This window comes from Thamnophis elegans, chromosome Z, assembly GCF_009769535.1.
Source record: "Thamnophis elegans isolate rThaEle1 chromosome Z, rThaEle1.pri, whole genome shotgun sequence".
Lineage (NCBI taxonomy): Eukaryota > Metazoa > Chordata > Lepidosauria > Squamata > Colubridae > Thamnophis > Thamnophis elegans.
Window position 1 is genome coordinate 43,066,663 of NC_045558.1, and position 20,028 is coordinate 43,086,690.

The 20,028-nt window shown below is 36.8% G+C and overlaps 1 protein-coding gene across 6 annotated transcripts in view; it reads left to right on the forward strand.

The window, feature by feature from the left end:
• Window positions 1-20,028, forward strand: part of CREB5 (cAMP responsive element binding protein 5) — a 270,328-nt gene that overhangs the window by 48,461 nt on the left and 201,839 nt on the right. For 4 of the 6 annotated variants that reach the window (XR_004256939.1, XM_032236840.1, XM_032236845.1 and 1 more), the window contains exons 3-6: window positions 14,415-14,511; window positions 16,667-16,788; window positions 18,666-18,737; window positions 19,906-19,999. Coding sequence is in view for 5 of the 6 variants with exons in the window: in XM_032236840.1 (XP_032092731.1) it covers window positions 18,684-18,737; window positions 19,906-19,999 (148 nt within the window). In the remaining variant the exon portion in view is untranslated. The remainder of the gene's footprint in view (window positions 1-14,414; window positions 14,512-16,666; window positions 16,789-18,665; window positions 18,738-19,905; window positions 20,000-20,028) is intronic. The other 2 variants (XM_032236841.1, XM_032236844.1) reach the window with 2 other exon arrangements.

Sequence of the window (20,028 nt, forward strand, 5' to 3'; positions counted from 1 at the left end):
GTGCTTTAAATTTGTCATCTTGTGCCATTTGAAGGGCACGTAAGCGAATTCCCATGCGTGTTACACAGTAACCATTTTGACGACACTCCATAACCCATTCATGCAATTCAGTCTCTAGAGCCCCATATGAAGTTGTTAAACCACGTTGAGCTTTTTTTGACTTTGGAATCTTTTCCAAGTCAGCTTTCTTTTTCCGCCATTCCCTCACTTGTTTTTCATCAACACAAAATTCCCTACTTGCAATACTGTTATTGCTTTCTTCTGCTCTTGACACAACCTTAAGTTTGAAACCAGCTTCGAATGACCTGCGTTTTTGTTTTGGTCGAGGATTACCGGTAGAAGTACTGGGATCCATTTCTAACAGGATAAAAAAAAAAAAAAGACTTGTTCGGGTACCGTATCTTTTGAGGCCTAATGCAGGCTGATATTATAGAAAGTGATGACATGACTGTTTGCATAGAGCAGCCTGATTGGAACCCCCAAGGAATTTGTCTTAGGTGTACATAAATAAAATAAAATAAAATACATTCATCAAGAATCATAAGCTACAACACAGTGATAGTCTCTCTCTCTCTCTCTCTCTCTCTCTCTCTCTCTCTCTCTCTCTCTCTCTCTCACACACACACACACACACACACACACACACACACAGACACACACAAAAATGCACACACACTCCTCCTCTGGATTCAATGGGGTTTAGGAAATCTCCCACCCTCATACACTCCTTCTTTCTTTCTCTCTTCCCTCCTCTGGATTCAATGGGATTTTTAGAAAATCCACACTCCTGTGCACACACTTCTTCTTTCTTTCTCTCTTCCCTCCTCTGGATTCAATGGGATTTTTAGAAAATCCACACTCCTGTGCACACACTTCTTCTTTCTTTCTCTCTTCCCTCCTCTGGATTCAATGGGATTTTTAGAAAATCCACACTCCTGTGCACACACTTCTTCTTTCTTTCTCTCTTCCCTCCTCTGGATTCAATGGGATTTTTAGAAAATCCACACTCCTGTGCACACACTTCTTCTTTCTTTCTCTCTTCCCTCCTCTGGATTCAATGGGATTTTTAGAAAATCCACACTCCTGTGCACACACTTCTTCTTTCTTTCTCTCTTCCCTCCTCTGGATTCAATGGGATTTTTAGAAAATCCACACTCCTGTGCACACACTTCTTCTTTCTTTCTCTCTTCCCTCCTCTGGATTCAATGGGATTTTTAGAAAATCCACACTCCTGTGCACACACTTCTTCTTTCTTTCTTTCTTCCCTCCTCTGGATTCAATGGGGTTTAGGAAATCTCCCACCCTCATACACTCCTTCTTTCTTTCTCTCTTCCCTCCTCTGGATTCAATGGGATTTTTAGAAAATCCACACTCCTGTGCACACACTTCTTCTTTCTTTCTCTCTTCCCTCCTCTGGATTCAATGGGATTTTTAGAAAATCCACACTCCTGTGCACACACTTCTTCTTTCTTTCTCTCTTCCCTCCTCTGGATTCAATGGGATTTTTAGAAAATCCACACTCCTGTGCACACACTTCTTCTTTCTTTCTCTCTTCCCTCCTCTGGATTCAATGGGATTTATAGAAAATCCACACTCCTGTGCACACACTTCTTCTTTCTTTCTTTCTTCCCTCCTCTGGATTCAATGGGGTTTAGGAAATCTCCCACCCTCATACACTCCTTCTTTCTTTCTCTCTTCCCTCCTCTGGATTCAATGGGATTTTTAGAAAATCCACACTCCTGTGCACACACTCCCTCTTTCTTTCTCTCTTCTTTATAGCTAAATTTGATACCATTAAAAATTAAATAGGATTAAAATCTGTGGTTTATAATTTACCAGTTGTGTCCACCCCACTCCTTTCACCAGCGTTAGCCCGCTGCACCAAGGGGGACACGTAAGAGGAAGGGGAAAATACAAGAGTGCACACGGCAACCTCGACGTCTAAGTGGGCAAGTTCACAGCATGCGCGCCTGCACGTCTGAGACAGGGCATAAAAAGGGGAAAAAAGGCTGATTGGACCCAGCTCTGTTTGGGGCGCAGGCGTGGCGCGGCAGCAGTTTTTCAGGCTGCTCCCAGATGGGATTGTAAACCCCTTCTACACCCTGGCTCCTCCTCTTCCAGAGTTCAGGCTCTCTTTCTTTCTTTCTTTTTTTCTTTCTTTGAAAGAGAAGCCCAAATTAGCCAAAGGGGGGAAAGCGAGCGAGCAAGGGACCCCAGGAAACTAGACTCGCTTGGCTGGACTACGTACGCTCCTTGGCTTAGTTGCTTTCCACGCGCCTGTTAATATATTCAAGGAAACAAACCGCGGCAGTTTTCCCCAAGGGCAATGCCGAAGAGCAGAGCCCGGAGAAAAACCAAGGAAGTCACGGAGGGCATTTGCCACTTTCTCTAGAAGGTGATACGAGCTTCCCTTTCGAATGGGAAGGGACGGGGGGTTGGCTGGGCTCTTCCCAGCAGGAAAGGGGGTTGTTTGAAACATTGGGACCGGGGGAGGGGTTGGTTTTGTTTTGTTTTGAAAGGAAATCTCAACCTGTTACAATCGTCCTTCCCAAATGAGCCGAGGAGGACAGCGGTGAAAAGTTTTCTCCAACATTTAGGGGAAAGTCGCGAGCAGCATTGCCCTCACAACTGAGGGGAAAAAACCCGCCCTCTTCCCCTTCCAGGTTTTCTTTAAAAGCAGGCAGCGCTCCTTGGCCGCAGGGCTTCACAGGGACCCTTTCCCCCTCCCACTGCTTCGCTCGCTCGCTCGCTCGCTTTCCCCCCTTTGGCTAATACAATCCCCCTCCCTTCCCATCTGGGAGCAGCCTGAAAAAACTGCTGGGAGGTATGGGGTTCCTAGGTCAGCGGCCCCAAGGAAAGGAGAGGCTGAGCCACGGGAACGAAAAGAAAAAGGGAGGGGGAAAAACCCGCCCTCTTCCCCTTCCAGGTTTTCTTTAAAAGCAGGCAGCGCTCCTTGGCCGCAGGGCTTCAAAGGGACCTTTCCCCCTCCCACTGCTTCGCTCGCTCGCTTTCCCCCCTTTGGCTAATACAATCCCCCTCCCTTCCCATCTGGGAGCAGCCTGAAAAAACTGCTGGGAGGTATGGGGTTCCTAGGTCAGCGGCCCCAAGGAAAGGAGAGGCTGAGCCACGGGAACGAAAAGAAAAAGGGAGGGGGAAAAAACCCGCCCTCTTCCCCTTCCAGGTTTTCTTTAAAAGCAGGCAGCGCTCCTTGGCCGCAGGGCTTCACAGGGACCCTTTCCCCCTCCCACTGCTTCGCTCGCTCGCTTTCCCCTCTTTGGCTAATACAATCCCCCTCCCTTCCCATCTGGGAGCAGCCTGAAAAAACTGCTGGGAGGTATGCGGTTCCTAGGTCAGCGGCGCGTGGGATCAAACTAGGAAGAAACTGGAGGTGGGGGGGAGCAGTTTGAGAGACTATGGAGAATATGGACTTCAGAGGCGGACCAGAAAGAGGTCCCGACAAAGATCCGAGGCTGAATTCGGCAGTGTTTATGGATCAGGGTCAGCCCCACCAGCTGGCGACAGGAGAGCAGAGAGGAGCGGACGGAGCAGAAGCAGCCCCAGGGCTCCGCTGCCGCTCCCCGCATTTTCTGGACAGGGATCCCTTGGAGAGGGGATTCCTTCCTGCGAGACCCCGTCCACAAAATGCAGGGAGCGGCAGCGGAGCCCCGAGGCTGCTTCTGCTGCGTCCGCTGGACTGTGGGGCTTGGAAGGGGGCGGGAAGAGCGGCGGGGTGGCGGTGGCCGGCGGTGGCAGGCTGGTTCGCCTCCTCCTCCTCCAACAGGCAACAGCACTGCCGGATCCAGTTGTAGACTCGAGTATAAGCCGAGGCGGCTTTTTTCAGCCCAAAAAGTGGGCTGAAAAACTCGGCTTATACTCGAGTATATACGGTATGTGGCATTGCTATTTATGATTTGGGAAAAGTCAAGTCTTCATGTTCACATATGTGCCTCTGACATCTGTCATATATGTATTTGAAAGTTATTATCAGGAACAAAGTAAAAATTGTAGCTTAATTTTCATGAAGTTATGAAGTAAAGCTGGATATGTTCTCTGAATAATTTATAGCCCAGTCTACAAACCAGTTAAACTAGAAAATTTGCATTTAAGTTCACTCTTTTAGAATACACTTTATAGTAATATAATAATATTAGCATTGCTTTTTGTGATAAACAAACATCTCCCTCTCCCCCCCCCCCAATTTTTGAAAGTATCTTAAGTATGTTAATCATTTTTTATCTTAAATCAGCAGTTTTATGCTTTTTTCCATGAAAGTCACAAAATAAATATTGGAACTTGTGCCTTTCTAAGTGTTGCTGAACTCCAACCCTGATTATACCTGAACACTTATGGGAATTGGAGGTCAATAACAAATTTTGCATTCCTGTTCTACTGGGTTAAAAAATGAAAACAGAGCATACTAGTTGGAACTAAAGCGTGGGGCGGAATCTCAGAAGCTTACAATTAGCTAACCTCTGTCTGTATGTTGACTCCATGTTACATGCAGCTGTGTTCTGGCACCTCCCCCAAATGCCAAAAATGAGTTAGGGGGTCTCAGGTTTTTAACTGTCGTGGGCAGTTGAAAGTTATAACTCAGAAATGTAATTGACCTTGCAATTTTCTGGGTTTCTTTTTTATACCAGCATGGTAGATAACCTTGAACATATGACCATTCTCATTCTGCCAAACAAAATGAGAAGACTGAATAATGGCCACAGGATGACCATATTATATTCCCAAATATCCTGTTTAAGATTTTAAGTACTTTTACTTTAAAGAGGACAAAATGATTTATTAAGTTCCTCTTGTATAGTATCTGAAACAAGTTGAGATCAGCCCATTTCATAATTGTGGCACTGTCTATTCCTTGCTATTTTAGAAACCACAGAAATATTTTAAGATAAACTCGAAGGCAAAAAATTCCTGGATATGTTTTCAAAGTTTGCACTGAAAAACAAAACAGTGCATCTGCTCCTGGCATGAAAGTCAGCAAAATAGGCTTGTTTTGTTGTTTTTCCCCAGGATAGCTTTCATGTTTTCCTTTTCCAAAATATTAGACTATTTATTTGCACTCAAGGTAGGAAAATTCTTTTATCTCATTAGGTACTATAAACTAAAGCAATTAGCATACTGGAATTATAGTACCATCTTTGTTAAAAATTATGTCTTGCAATATTATTTTTGGAGAGAAATTCTTCTTGTGTTTTAGACAAACAACAACAACAGGAACAGTTGCTTGGCATTCAGTAATGATGCTTGTTGCTCACAAGAGCACAGCTCCACATGCCATAAACCCTTGGGTAAAAATGAGGGCTAGCCTTTGACAGCACCCTATTGGTAAATGCTAGAAAGTTTCTCATGTTTTGTATGTATATCTAAAAGAAGTTGTCAGTGGTTTGATTTATGCCTTTCCTCTCTCAGCTGTTGCTTTTACTAGCAGTTTTTGACTTCCCAGAGATGTTCGTCCACTTAACACTGACTTTCCAGTACAAATATAATTCTCCGCCATTCCAGGACTGGACAAAGCAATCCTGAGATGATCTCCACGGGTTAAATTAACCAGCATAGATTATAACTTTGATCATCCAATTTACAATTGTTCCCAAAATAATAATAGGGGATAATCCATATTTGCTATTAAAGAAGTGCTGAAGAACAAAGATGAGAGAGCAAGAGTGCATAATATTTTTGGATGGCCAAAGGCTGCATTTGCAGCTGAGTTGCAGGATAGTGGTTGCCCTAACAAAACAGGAAAGACAAAATTGAAATTCAATTGTGTTTACTTAAAATTAAATGAATTAAAGTTAGTTGATAAACTACTGTTTCATACCCATTTTTAAATTATAAATTAGAATTCCTGAAGAATTTTTTGTAAAGCTCCAAGGTCCCATCCAAGGCTTTTATATGGTGAAACATTATTGTAAATGAAATAAAACATAAGGAGAAAATGTGTTGCTACTGTTAACCAGTTCTTAGCTGCAAAACATGATGATTATAAATACCAATAAAAGAATATAGAAAACCTTGATTATTTGCTGTCATCTAATAATCATCCGGGTTATTGCAATCCAGCATCACATATAGTAATTGATATGGAAATGTTCTTTTAAGTCAAGTAAGGTTCCTAAAGATTCATTGCATTGTCTTGAAATAAAGCAGAAATGGGGGGGGGGAGTTACTGTCTTGTAGGATTTTTTTTCAGCTCTCTGAAATTTCCTAATAATTTTTCATTGAAATATAGGCTAAGTCTATGTCTGCTAACTATTAGAAGAAGAGCTATTATTTTCTCAAATGTTATAGGAAATCAATTTCTTAATTTTCCAATCTCACAAAGTCCTTTTTCTATTTATTTTTTTCTTTATTTTTCTTTTTGATAGTCTTTCTCTTGCAGTCTTTAGATGAATTTGGTTCAATATTATGGCTTGGTCAAGAAAATGTTAATGGCAAATCTTAATTTTGCCATCACTTTCAAGCAACTGATCTAGTTTCAAGAACATGACTTGGAATTGTGTTATTTATTGATTGACTTAGCTATCAAATTTCCAGATTGAATAACTCCAAATACTCTGGATAGTATGACATACACAAGAACTATACAATCATCAATAAAAACCACCATGTGAACAAAACAATAACAAATCACTTCCATGCTAGCAGAGATAGCAACATAAGAATAGCCACATAATGATACTAATCTGCCTTAGGAACAAATGAGTTTCAATGCATTTTAAAAGCTGATATGTGACTGTTTTTTGAGCTTCATTATTTTCTTGCAGACATTTTATTAGCCAACTAGATAGGCTTATCAATGATAATCAGTTGTTATGATAAGATGTGGGGTCATAGGAATCTCAAGTGGAGTGCACCTCAGTAGTACGTACAGTGATAGATAAAACCCATTTTCTACACCGTAGTACATGCTATTGCCTAATTAACAGGATCCAAAGTGGGCCAAGCCTGTCAAATCTTATAGGAGAGGCATAAACTACAGAACAATTTCTTTATTTTTTAATGATATTCCATTGCTGTCTCACAAGTCTGGATTACAACATAAACAAATTTAATATATCTATAGTACAATTAAAACAAGATTAAAGTAAATTGTAACATCACATAATAATTAAAAGTAAAAGATAGCACTACAATGCTCTTCAGAAAAGTTCAATTTTTAACAACCTCTGAAAGTCATCAAAGAGAAGGTTGTAATATATTGATCTTCCCAGGGCACTGTTCCACATACCTGGCATTGGTAAACAGTGCTTGTTACCCTTGGGGCCTATCACTCTCCAGAATTGTGGGAGCATGAAAATATACCCTCTCCAAGTGCTTTAGTGGGCTTGCCCAATTCAGGCTACTAATTTTGTGCTTTTGTAGGTTTAAATCAATACTCCTGAATCAATACTGCCTGAAGCTGATTTAGTAATACGTAACTGCAGAGACATTGTCAGTGTAACATGCTCTCAATATCTGAAGTCAGTTAACACAGAAACTGCACAATTCTGTAAAGGTTGCAATTTCTAAGTGGTTTTTAAAGCAACCCTCAACTAGCTATCATTCACAAAAGTTAAACAAAAAAACCCCCTTCTTTTCAAAAGCCATGATTTAAAAATGAAAAATTTAAAAAGATTCAGTGTATTCCCATTAGATAATTCTAGATTTCCAGCTAATATTCCTAATTTGTTCTTAAGCTTAGATATAACATTTAGTTAGAATTTATGTATTCTTTCCTCTTCTACATCTATACTGTATTCGCTAATAGGAAGATTATAACAATTTATTCTTATTATTTAAACATGCTTTTCTCTTTAATGAATAACTTCTGCCCTATTTTCTGGCCACAAATTCCATAAATTTAATTATGAGCTTTTTCATTCAGTACCTGTTTAATTTATAGAATGTAGAGAAGATCACAAGCCTGATTGACTTTAAGAGTGAGATAAAATACATTATTGGAAGATAAGATTTGTCAGTAGCTATTAATCATGATGGCTATAAGCCATATTATGTAGCACCAAAAGCATATGCTGGGGATCACAAAATAAAGCACTATCACATTTGGTCTTATGGTGAAAAAAGAATCCAAGAACTAAACAGAATTATATTCTGATATGAATTATAGCAATGTTCTTCACATTTTGCTATTTTATGTTCTTATAATTAATTCCTTGCAATTTTACTTTTACACAATGTTTTCTCAAACTGCAAATTAACATCTAGATCCTACAGTAAACAATGCAGGATGGCTGTTAAAAGTTGCAGTTAATGTGAGGGACAGACCTTACACCTATCTGCACCTGTACTCTGCATTTTATTTGTTTTTTATTATTTGAGGTGATGATCGTTGTTATTTTACTCATTGGGTTTTTCTTGGAAAAATACATTTATCAGAAAAGCTTTTAAATGACACTCCATTTTAATATACTCCAATTTGACTGCATTTCTGTATATTGGCACTACATATATATATATAATTATATACAATTTCACCAAAGCATCACTGAAAATTTAAATACCAGCTTTTGATCATGCTAAGACCTACTTGGGGAATTCCAAATGTGGAATTATTCCAAGAACCCAGATCCATTTGGAAATATTTTAATACGTGTGACAGGTTCTTAATTATAACAGTCACATATGTAATAATGAATCCTTATGTCCACATGTGGAAATCTTGATGCTGGTTGTTTTTAAAACAAACACTTTAGCTGGACAGAAGGAAAATACCATACTCCATTTCATTGCAATGATCCTGAAAATTGAAGTGAGGATTTTCTCACGCAAGCAGAAGCTGGTAACAAATTTGCCTAACTCTTTGTCTCTCCATTTTGAACTATGCCATTATTTGACAAGTTCTAGAAATTTGCCATTAACTTGGATTAATGGCTCAAGAGAGAGAGTGTTAAAGAGCATTTAATGATCTTGAGAGCTGAATAAGTTTATTGTGGCATGGATTTTTGTAGGCAACGGCACAAAACAGGTAGTACTTAATATTCTGGAAGATAAAATCAGTACTATAGTTAAAGATATAAGAGTACTACCAGGGGTGGGCTTTGAAGGTTCTCCAAAAGGCCATAATGTTAGCTATGGGTTCTCCTGAACCCAGGCAAACCCGTAGCAGCCAACCCCTGAATACTACCCAAGCACACTATTATAAGATATATATATATATATATATATATATATATATATATATATATATATATATATATATATATATATATATATATATATATATATATATATATATATATTGGGTTTTTTTTATTTGTGCCACAAATATAACCACAAATATAACAAAGGCAACAGTAAAAATATTGGGTTTCTGTCGTGATGGACTCTTGTGATGAGCCGATTGACAGATGATGGAAGCAGTTAGCTTCCTCCCATAATTGGGGCTTACCAGGGGTTGTGACACTATATGTATGTATGTGTGTGTGTGTGTGTGTGTGTGTGTATATATATATATATATATATATATATATATATATATATATATATATATATATATATATATATATATATATATGTAGGTCTCTAAAACCTCAGAAAACATATATATATATATATATATATATATATATATATATATATATATATATACACACACACATACATACATATATATATACACACATACACACACACACACACACACACACACATACATACACAAACGTAAAACTCAAAAAATTAGAATATCGTGCAAAAGTTCATTTATTTCAGTAATGCAACTTAAAAGCTGAAACTAATATATGAGATAAGACTCATTACATGCAAAGCAAGATAGTTCAAGCTGTGATTTGTCATAATTGTGATGATTATGGCGTACAGCTCATGAAAACCCCATAAAAAAATGAAGTCAGCATCCCCATAAAGCTCGTCTATGGAAGGAAGCATGAACTGCTCCCAAATCTCCTGGTAGACGGGTGCGTTGACCTTGGTCTTAATGAAGCACAGTGGTCCAAAGTCCTGGCTCAGTGGTCCAAAGTCCTCTTTTCTGATGAGAACAACTTTTGCCGAAAGCACCAAAAACTGGTTCAATGACCGTGGGATTTACTGTGCTTGATTGGCCTCTCCATTCTTCCTCCATATTCTGGGTCCTTGGTTTCCAAATGAGATGCAAAAGTTGCTCTTATCAGAAAAGAGGACTTTAGACCACTGAGCAACAGGACTTTGGACCACTGTGCTTCATTAAGACCAGCCATCTACCAGGAGATTTTGGAGCACTTCATGCTTCCTTCTGCAGACGAGATTTATGGGGATGCTGACTTCATTTTCCAGCTGCCAAAAGCACCAAAACCTGGTTCAATGACTGTGGGATTACTGTGCTTGATTGGCTAGCAAACTCACCTGACCTGAACCCCATAGAGAATCTATGGGGCATTGCCAAGAGAAAGATGAGAGACATGAGACTGAACAATGCAGAAGAGCTGAAGGCTGCTATTGAAGTATCCTGGTCTTCCATAACACCTCAGCAATGCCACAGGCTAATAGCTTCCATGCCACGCCGCATTGAGGCAGTAATTGCTGCAAAAGGGGCCCAAACCAAGTACTGAGTAAATATGCATGCTTATACTTTTCAGAGGTCCAATATTATTCTATGTACAATCCTTGTTTTATTGTTTGTATGTAATCTAATTTTCTGAGATGGTGGATTTGTGGTTTTCATGAGCTGTACGCCATAATCATCACAATTATGACAAATCACGGCTTGAACTATCTTCTCTCATATATTAGTTTCACCTTTTAAGTTACATTACTGAAATAAATGAACTTTTGCATGATATTTTAATTTTTTGAGTTTCACATACACAGACACACACACAGATCTCTCTCTCTCTCTCTCTCTCTCTCTCTCTCTCTCTCTCTCTCTCGCTCGCTCGCTCGCTATATATATATGTAGATTTTGACGGATATAGGTATGCAGGTTTTGGCATATTCGGGTCTTTTCCCATGTAAGATTGACAGTATCTTGGTGCCGTTTTGATGAGGTCACACTTGTCATCTTCAGGCTGGTGCCTTTGGCTTCATGTTTGTGCGAGCAAAGCATGATCGGAGCTGCCGTTTTTTTATAAATATAGGTGGTGTTGTGTGGAATGTTGGCTTTGTTGCTTTAAACAGATTGGTTGGCTCTGTTGTCACATCTTGATTGGTTGATGGAATTGATGTTTGGTTAGGGTGATTGGTGATGGTGTCCTGTGTTGTTCTGGGTCCTGTTCTGGGTCCTGTGTTGGTTTTTGTGGCTTTATTGACTAAGGCTAGTTTCCAGATGTCTGGTAGGGGAGGAGGTATCATCACGTTTATTCATGTTGTGGGGATATTTCTCTATTTAGATAGCTTCCATAATTATTCTCTTGTTGAAGTGTTCAGTTTTGGAGATTAATTTGGTTCGCAGTCAGAAAAAAAGAAAAAACTTCCTCCCTTTTCCAGCACCTTAAAGCTGCAGGACATGAAATTAATTTTGAAGATTAATCTCCAAAACTGAAAACTTCAACAAGAGAATAATTATGGAAGCTATTGAAATAGAGAAACACCTCCACAACATGAATAAACGTGATGATACCTCCCACCTACCAGACATCTGGAAAACAGCCCTAGTCAACAAATGAACCCCACCCACCACCCAAAACAACAATGGACACACAGCCAGCACCAATCAGCACCAATCTACTAATCATGATACAACTACACATCCAATCAATCTACTTACTGAAACAACACCAGCACTCAACCCCCCCTCCACGATTTATAGAAAGACGGCAGCTCCGATCACACTTTAAGCCGAAAACACCAGCCTGAGGATGTTGAGTGAGACCTCGCTGAAATGTTGCCAAGACAATCTCAATCTTACATGGGAAAAGACCCGAATACAACAAGACCAGCATACCTACACCTGTGAAAATCTAGTTTTGGTGACACACAAACTTTATTTTATTAGAATGCTCCCTATTTTAATACAAGTATGTAGGTCATTATTGCATTTCAAGCAGGTCAGATCTGACTGACAATATAAATTAAAATGCAAGTGTAGGAGTTAATTATAGTTTTTATGTTCCAAGCTGGCATGAGCTTTATACTTAAACATATTCACTTTCTTTTCACCTTCAAGGCAAGGATTCCTGTTTCCTGTTTTGTTTCTTTTCTCAAAAACATTTAGCATTGTTTGAACAAAACACATTTAGCTCCAGATGCTAAATATGAGGAAAGTTTGGATGATTTACACATCTTTCATAAACCATGACTTAGAAACCTGAGCGGCTGGTTTCATGCAACACACTGGGGTTGAAGTCCACACACCATCAAGTTGTAAAAGTTGCATTAGATATCATAAAGGTTCTTTTCAAAAGGCAAGTGGACTTTCTTTGTTTTTCCTGGCAGACATTTTATTTTCATCCATGAAACTTCTTCAGTTCTAACTGGATGGTAGGAATGGAAGGATTTATATTCAGTCATAACCAAAGAAGCTTCTTGGATGAGAAGTAGGACATCTTTGAAGAAAAATAGAAAAAAATCCAGTTGCCTTTTGAAAAGGCAACTTTGGGACAACCATGACCTGGATGACTGAGAAACCAGGATTTTTCTTCATTCATAGATATTTTTTCCTGCAAATCCATCTGGCTATCACATTCCACTAAAACTTTCTATTTTTCTATATGAATGGATGAATATGTAGATAAACAGACCTAGCAAAAATGTAAGACTGAGCTTCTGACCTACACTGGAGGTTTGCACAACAATTAGCCTTTCCTTTATTTTAGGGTTAATCACAAGGTTGAAAATTCAGCCAGTTTGAAACTAAGGGCTGAAATGTCACTTTCGAAACAGGGTTAAGAAGGTCACACAGCTGCAAATAATAATAGCTTGATGAAAATCAGATTCTGACTGCAGCCCACTTCAAGAATAACATTGGAACAGGAAGCAAGCCTGTGTGATATTCTTAGCCATAAAGCCATACACATTTTTGTGGATATTTTATTTTACTGTTGTTTTAGTTTCCAAGATGGAAAACAAAATGAGCTTTCTTAAGTCTAATTATTTCACACCATTCCTTACCAGTGATAGTGCGATGGTAAATTTGTGTTTGTGCTATCAAGAAGGATAGTATGCCAAGCAAAGAGGAAAAAAGGACTAAAATTATTGCAAGGATGATCATTCCAACAAAGTGGTGGTTGCTTCATTTGTTTTTTTAGTGTTTCTTTGTGGCCTAGTGGGATTGCTCAAAAGGTATGTCTATTCTGTTCTAATTAACCAAAATCAAGTTTAATATTGTCCAGATGTTTATTAAGCATAGATGCTGCTGAAAAATGATTCTTTCCTAACTCCCTTCCTCTCTTTCTACTTAAAGCAAAATAAAGTTTTCTACTCCAATTGAGGTGTCGATGGACACCTTCATGTTATCATTTTTTATTCCCTAGTCTATTCTGTACCCTTTGAATCTCCTAGCAGTTTCCTATGCAGTTATTAAAGAAGTTTTGCCCACTTAGCTTGGTTAGCCTAGGTTGGTTAGATTCTACTAGCCACTTGACCCATCCCTTAATTACTGTGTTGCATTGAATGTTGTCAAATTCTACATTTTCTTGTACGTTAATCTCTTAACAAATGTGCCCACCAAGCTAACCTTTGGGAATCAAGATAACAGATAAATAGCTCAATTAATAGTTCAACAGAATTTGATATGTTTTGTGATCAGACTATTATTAATTTTTACTTGTATATATATAAGTGTATTCCAGTATATTCATATCTACTGTGAATTAATGCATCAACTGCCATTGGAACAAATATGTATCAGAGACACATCAGCCATGTATGAAAAATATGCAGAGCTAATTTGTAAAGCCAAATGTTTTTCCCTCCTTCCTAGAGAATGTGTGAATTACCCATTAGTAAATGCAGCTTAGCCTAGCAGTTCATAGCACCTAGCTGAGATAAGTTCATCTTTGAAAATAAAAACTAAGTAAACTTGCTTGAACCAGGATTATACATTATCAAGAAATCTTGGGGCTAAAGATGTTGCAGAAGGAGACTGGGAAAAATACTTATGTATTTTGATTGAGAAAATTACTCGGAAGTATCTATATAATCCCTATAGTCAAGCTCATTTAGAGAAAATCTTTCCCTTTCCCCTTTTCCATTATATTAAACTTGACTTCAAAGCAGTTGTATGTTTGAGCATATGTTTGCCATATTATTTTAATATGAAGGCTATGGTTGGGGTAATGGGTTCAGGCTACAATAATGCGGTCATCTGCATCACCAAACAAAATCATTTCTACATTATTTCTGATAGGTTGGCTTAGTTTTATTCTAATGATTTTATTATTTGGTTTCCCATTATTTATTTATATTGATTCATACTGAAGCAAATGTGTTGGATAATGTGAAATGTCATTATTTTTAATATCATTTTCTTGTAGATCAATCACTTGATCCAAGACGGAAGACTATCTGATCCTTTGCTAAGATTTTAAGATTAGAATAACTAACTCATCTGTACAGTATTCGTATTAAAAGGTAATATATATTTATATTATTAAACTATACCAGTTTAAGACGTGTGATTAAATGGTAGATCATAGTCACCCACTGTGACCTGATAAACTCAAAATTTCTCACAACAGTAGCAAAAACTTAAAAATAAAAAGATATTGTGCATGTTTAACATTGCAGTTCTAAAAATAATAGGTCCAGCAAAATTTAGTTAGTGGCAAGCATGATTGTATATATTATTTATTTAAAATGTCATAATGCCATCTTTCTAAAAAAAAGTTTTTTTCTAGACCTAAAAGTTATAGAAATAATAAAAATATGTTTTAAAAATCATATAGTAATAAGCCAGTAAGGCTTTCAAAAAATAGTAAATTATATTTAATAATTCAAAAGGGTAAATTGTTATATGATAGCATTTTTGAAAAGAGAAAATAAAGACTGTTTATGTTCCAAAGAGAGATTTTAGCAATATTTAGGAGCTTTTCCTTTTTGCCTAACAATAAGCTCAAATTTGGAAATTCTTTGATAGGTCTGTCTAAACAAGTCCATTAAAAGAAAGTCCTTGAGGGAGCCATGTTCTAAATCACAGAAAGATCTAAAAGAGCACCTACAATTTATAAATCTCAGAGAGAATAAATCCTTTTAGAATAGGCATAACAATGTACAAATATGGGAAAATGAACACCAAAAATAAAGCATGCAACCATTGTCTTTTGAAAGCTATTGAGGAGTATATATGCAATAGTTATGAAGACCATTACTTGACCTAAGAAACCTCAAAAGAAAATGTCTATAATATTTTGATAGCCCAAATGACACCTTATAACAGTGTTTCACAACCTCAGTAATTTTAAGATTTGTAGATTTAAACCTCCCACATGCTTGCTGGGGAATTCTGGGAGTTGAAATCTACACATGTCATGTTAAAGTTGCTAAGGTTGAAAAATCCTGTCTTAGAGCATATGGTATTCTTTGCTTGGTTGTAGCCTGTTAGGCAGTGGCAAGATTCTGGAAAACAGGAAAGCATTTGAATATTTCCATACTGTGGGAAATTAATTGGAAAACTACTCTAACAGAACTATAAATTGTCCACCCACATGCACACAGTGCACAAGGCATCTATATTATAATAATGCAGAATATGATTTTATCCTATCTGATTTAATGAACTGTATGCAATAGTGGTATACACTTATTTAGTCCTTGGTTCTAGATTCCATGATCATGTTTTTTAAAAATAATGTGTTTACTATATACTATATACCAAATAAAATGAAATAGAGCCTTTTTTAAAAAAAGTGCTATTTTACTATTAGTTTCATGAATTGTGGTGGCACAGTGGTTAGAATGCTGTACTGTAGGCTACTTCTGCTTATTGCCAGCTGCCACAGTTTGGCAGTTCGACTCTCACTGGCTCAAGGTTGACTCAGCCTTCCATCCTTCCGAGATTGGTAAAACTAAGATCCAGATTATTGAGGGCAATAGGCTGACTCTGTGAAACTGCTTAGAGAGACTTTGAAGTACTATAAAGCAGTATATAAGGCTAAATGCTATTGCTATAGCTTTTTATGACACATTAGACCACAAGCTACTTCTTGGAAAGAAAAAATGTGGGATAGACAGTATCACTACCAGCTGACCAACTGCACTCAACATGTAGTCCCCAATGGAATTATATCTACATGGAGTGAAGCATTTCTTTGGGGTGTGCCAAGGTTTTGCCTGAGGTCTAGGACTAGGGGACAGGATTGTCTTCCAATATTAGAGGAGCTGTCAGACCCTCAGTGCCTGGGGACAATCTCAGATGTTCCTTGAATCACTTGAGGGCAGGACAAGAACCAATGGATGGGAACTAATCAAGGAGGGAACTACGGAAAATTTTCTGACACTGAGAACAATTAATCAGTGGAATGGCATGCCTCCAAAAGCTTGGATGCTCTACTACTGGAGAGTTTTAAGAAGATATTGGACATCCATTTGTCCAGAATGGCATGTGATGGTCCTTATAATTCTGTTATTATCTTAAAAAAAATACCCAGCATAGCTTTGATGTCACTTTCTGTAAGAATATAAGTTGTTGCTCCTCTTTGTTATTTACTCTGTAATTTTTTTTAAAAGTTTTTTTCTGTCAAAGGTAGATGAAATTGTTTTACCAACAATTTTCCTCTTTCTTAAATAGTGTTATTAGAGGAAAATACTATTGAAACAGTGACGGACTCTTCCTTGGACATCCTCTTCTTGATCTGCAACTGAAGAATGTAAGCAAGTCAGCTTGGTTCCCTCTCTTGATAAATGTAAAATGTAAGTTTCTCAAGGTTTTGTTAATACAAAACATTCTAAAAGTTGAACAAAATGAGAAGCAACCATTTTGTGCATTGGATAAATAAAATGTTCCATTTGATACAAACAAATAACTGTAGGATTCAGTTAGCAGATTAACCTATTTCAAAAAGAAGCATATCCAGTTAACTAAAGGCATCGGAAAACTGAAGTAAATTTCTCTTGATAATCAGCTCCACCATGTTGGAAAACAAACAAAAAATAGTAATGAATACAAATTGTGATCTGAGTACATTTTTCACATACATTTTTTATGACATACAATATCCATATGCAGCACCTATCTTTCTCTCATAGATTCCATGAATCTGCTTCAAAGAAATAATGGCAGACTTGACTTTTGCTAATAATGTTTTAAGTAGTCAATTGAGTTAATTTATTTCACATGCATTTTGTTCAATATTTAGTTTGGACATATCTGCAACTGGATCAGGTAATAACATTTTCAATCTATGCAAAGATTCATCGAGCTTTTGTTAATTTTGGAAGCATCAATATGTACCACTATAATTCTCCTTTTTCCAAATCTATGCCTGGTGTAATAATCTTAGATGCTGGAGTACCATAGTAGCCTTTATAACCATTGTATTTTTTTACTGGTTGAAGTAATGAATATTTTGATATTTTTATAGTTATAAGTTGAAATATTTACAGTAACTTTTAACTGAAAGAGCAGTAAAATTTGGGAAGATCCCAACCTGTTTCCAAGAAAAAGATTTTGCTGCATTAGTCAGAATTGTAAATCCCAAAAAGCACAAAACTACACATGGAAGAATATAATTTGCCTTTAAATTATAACAAACCAGTATTACTGTAAAATTGTTTCAAAGTATAAAATTGAAGTTTACAAAATGGAAAACTGTTGGAATGAAAAATTAGTAAGCTTTAAATTATAGTCTCCACTTCTTTTTACCTGTGGAAATGAACAAATAAAAACAAAGCACTTTCTAGACTAAAACATATTTCAAGCAATTTTCCAATAGCCAAAGGTTTATTTCAAATACATTACCTACAGTTCAAGTACAGTATTTAGATGCTGTATTCACAAGCAAATTAGTCTCTCACCCTGATTTTTTGTTTTTAAAAAATTGAAGGGTCATCTTTGTTTCTAGTAGCTACTTCTCAGTGAAACTAATTTTCAATTTACAGAACTATGGAAATTAGGGTCATCCTTCTTTCAGAGTATATAGTATTTATGCACTTTTCATTCTGAAATTTATGGTTGATAGTTTCAACTTTGAGTCCTAAATTTTCTGCCCTTTCTGCCTTTAAATTTATTCATATCTATTTATACATTAAATATCTTTTTAGAAGTCTATATAAATATCCCTGTGAATTTATTTTTAAAAATTTTATATTATCATAGACATTTTCTTCTGAAGTGTTTTTATCTTCATGTATATGCTTGCAACTTATGCCTCCTAACAAACATATTTTTACAACTTCCCCTTATAGAATATGTTTTTGTCTCACTTTCTCCAAATATAATTTTTTGTAAATCCTTTCTAATTGATAAATCTGCAATGAAAAATTTAGAAAACATAGGTATTGGAAACATTGTATTTCAGTTATTAAGTAAGATTTTTTTTAATAAATTGGGAAAGTCAATGTTAAAATGCAGACTTAAAAGCAAATATATCCAACTTGCATTTTTTGAATATACCTAAGCTATTATAATATTTATTTCAACTTCCAACCACAGTAACCAGGTGGTTGAAATATATAATCTATTACATCTGAAGATCGGGAAGGCTGGCCTGTATTTTCCATATCTACTAAAGCTATGGAAGGCTATATTTATGGTTTTTTTCATTCCCCCTTTTTCTTTTAATGTGTAGATTTATGAAGAATCAAAAATGAATTTGGAACAAGAGAGACCTTTTGTCTGCAGTGCCCCAGGCTGTTCACAGGTGAATTAAACCTGCAAGAATATAGCTGTAGCAGAGTTCCACCATGCTAACATGTCCCTATCGTAATTTCAAATTTTATTATATCATTTTAAAATGCTCTTTCCCCTTACAACTTCATGCCATAAAACACAAATTCATAATAAATATGGCTATTCTGTGTAGTATCAATGAACATGCCTCATAGCAACTCACACACCTAACCAAAATATACCCATAAGAAACATTTCTTCAGTAAAATGTTTTATTACATTAATGCAATCTGGGTTTTAAGGCTGTATAGACCATAAGGGTTAAATAACTGTTATCATGAAGGAAACATCTGAAAAACAGAACACTTGATGATGCTTTTTATGATGGGTAATCATCTTTTTCTGCCTGACGTCCTGGAAGAACTAAAGCCAGATAATTCTGAAGGAAACCTCCTCCAATTTCCTATGTAGCATTGCTTTGTTCCTTGACATACTCAACTTCTAAAAAAACCACCCCAGACTATGCTTATAAAGGTATAGTCTCATATGCATGAAGTAATATTAAATAATTGGATGTGTAAAGGACTTGAAAAGGGTGTCATGCAAATGACATAGTCCTAGCTGATGTATGGCCTCTAAACCCTTGTGCAGATACAAGGGACAATCTTCAAAGCTGTTGTGTGCTTTCTGAGCACACAAATAATTTAATGCTTGCTGAGCTTCATCTGGTCTGCTATAAGAAAAACCACTTTTGAATGTTTCATACAGATCCATTAATCATTGTCTCAGCCATTGGCAGACATTTTCTCAAGAGGTAATAATATCAATAGATAATTTTCAAATATGTTCAAGATTGTATATCCCAAAATGTATTAACCAGCAGCAAAGAGAAGCAAAAACTACATAGACCAACAAAATGAAAACTTTTCTTTGCAAAATGTATAATTTATTTATTTATTCTATTTCTACTCCACATAAGTAATTCTGTCTGGTTTACAACAGGGACTCATGAGCTATTCTTTTAAAAAGTAATATTATGGAACAAGAAATCTTTCAGTCACAGTTGCTTCTAACATTTAATTCCACTCATTCCTCACATTGCTTATCTGTCCTTTTAATGCTTGGAATATTAAAATAAAAAAATCAATTTCCAGTCCTTATTTCAGAAACTGAAATTTTTCATTGTCTTTACCCAACAGCGCTTTCCAACAGAGGACCATCTGATGATCCACAGTCACAAGCATGAAATGACTTTGAAGTTTCCTTCACTAAAAACAGACAACATGTTATCAGGTGAGAAGATAGGTATGAGAAAGGTATTT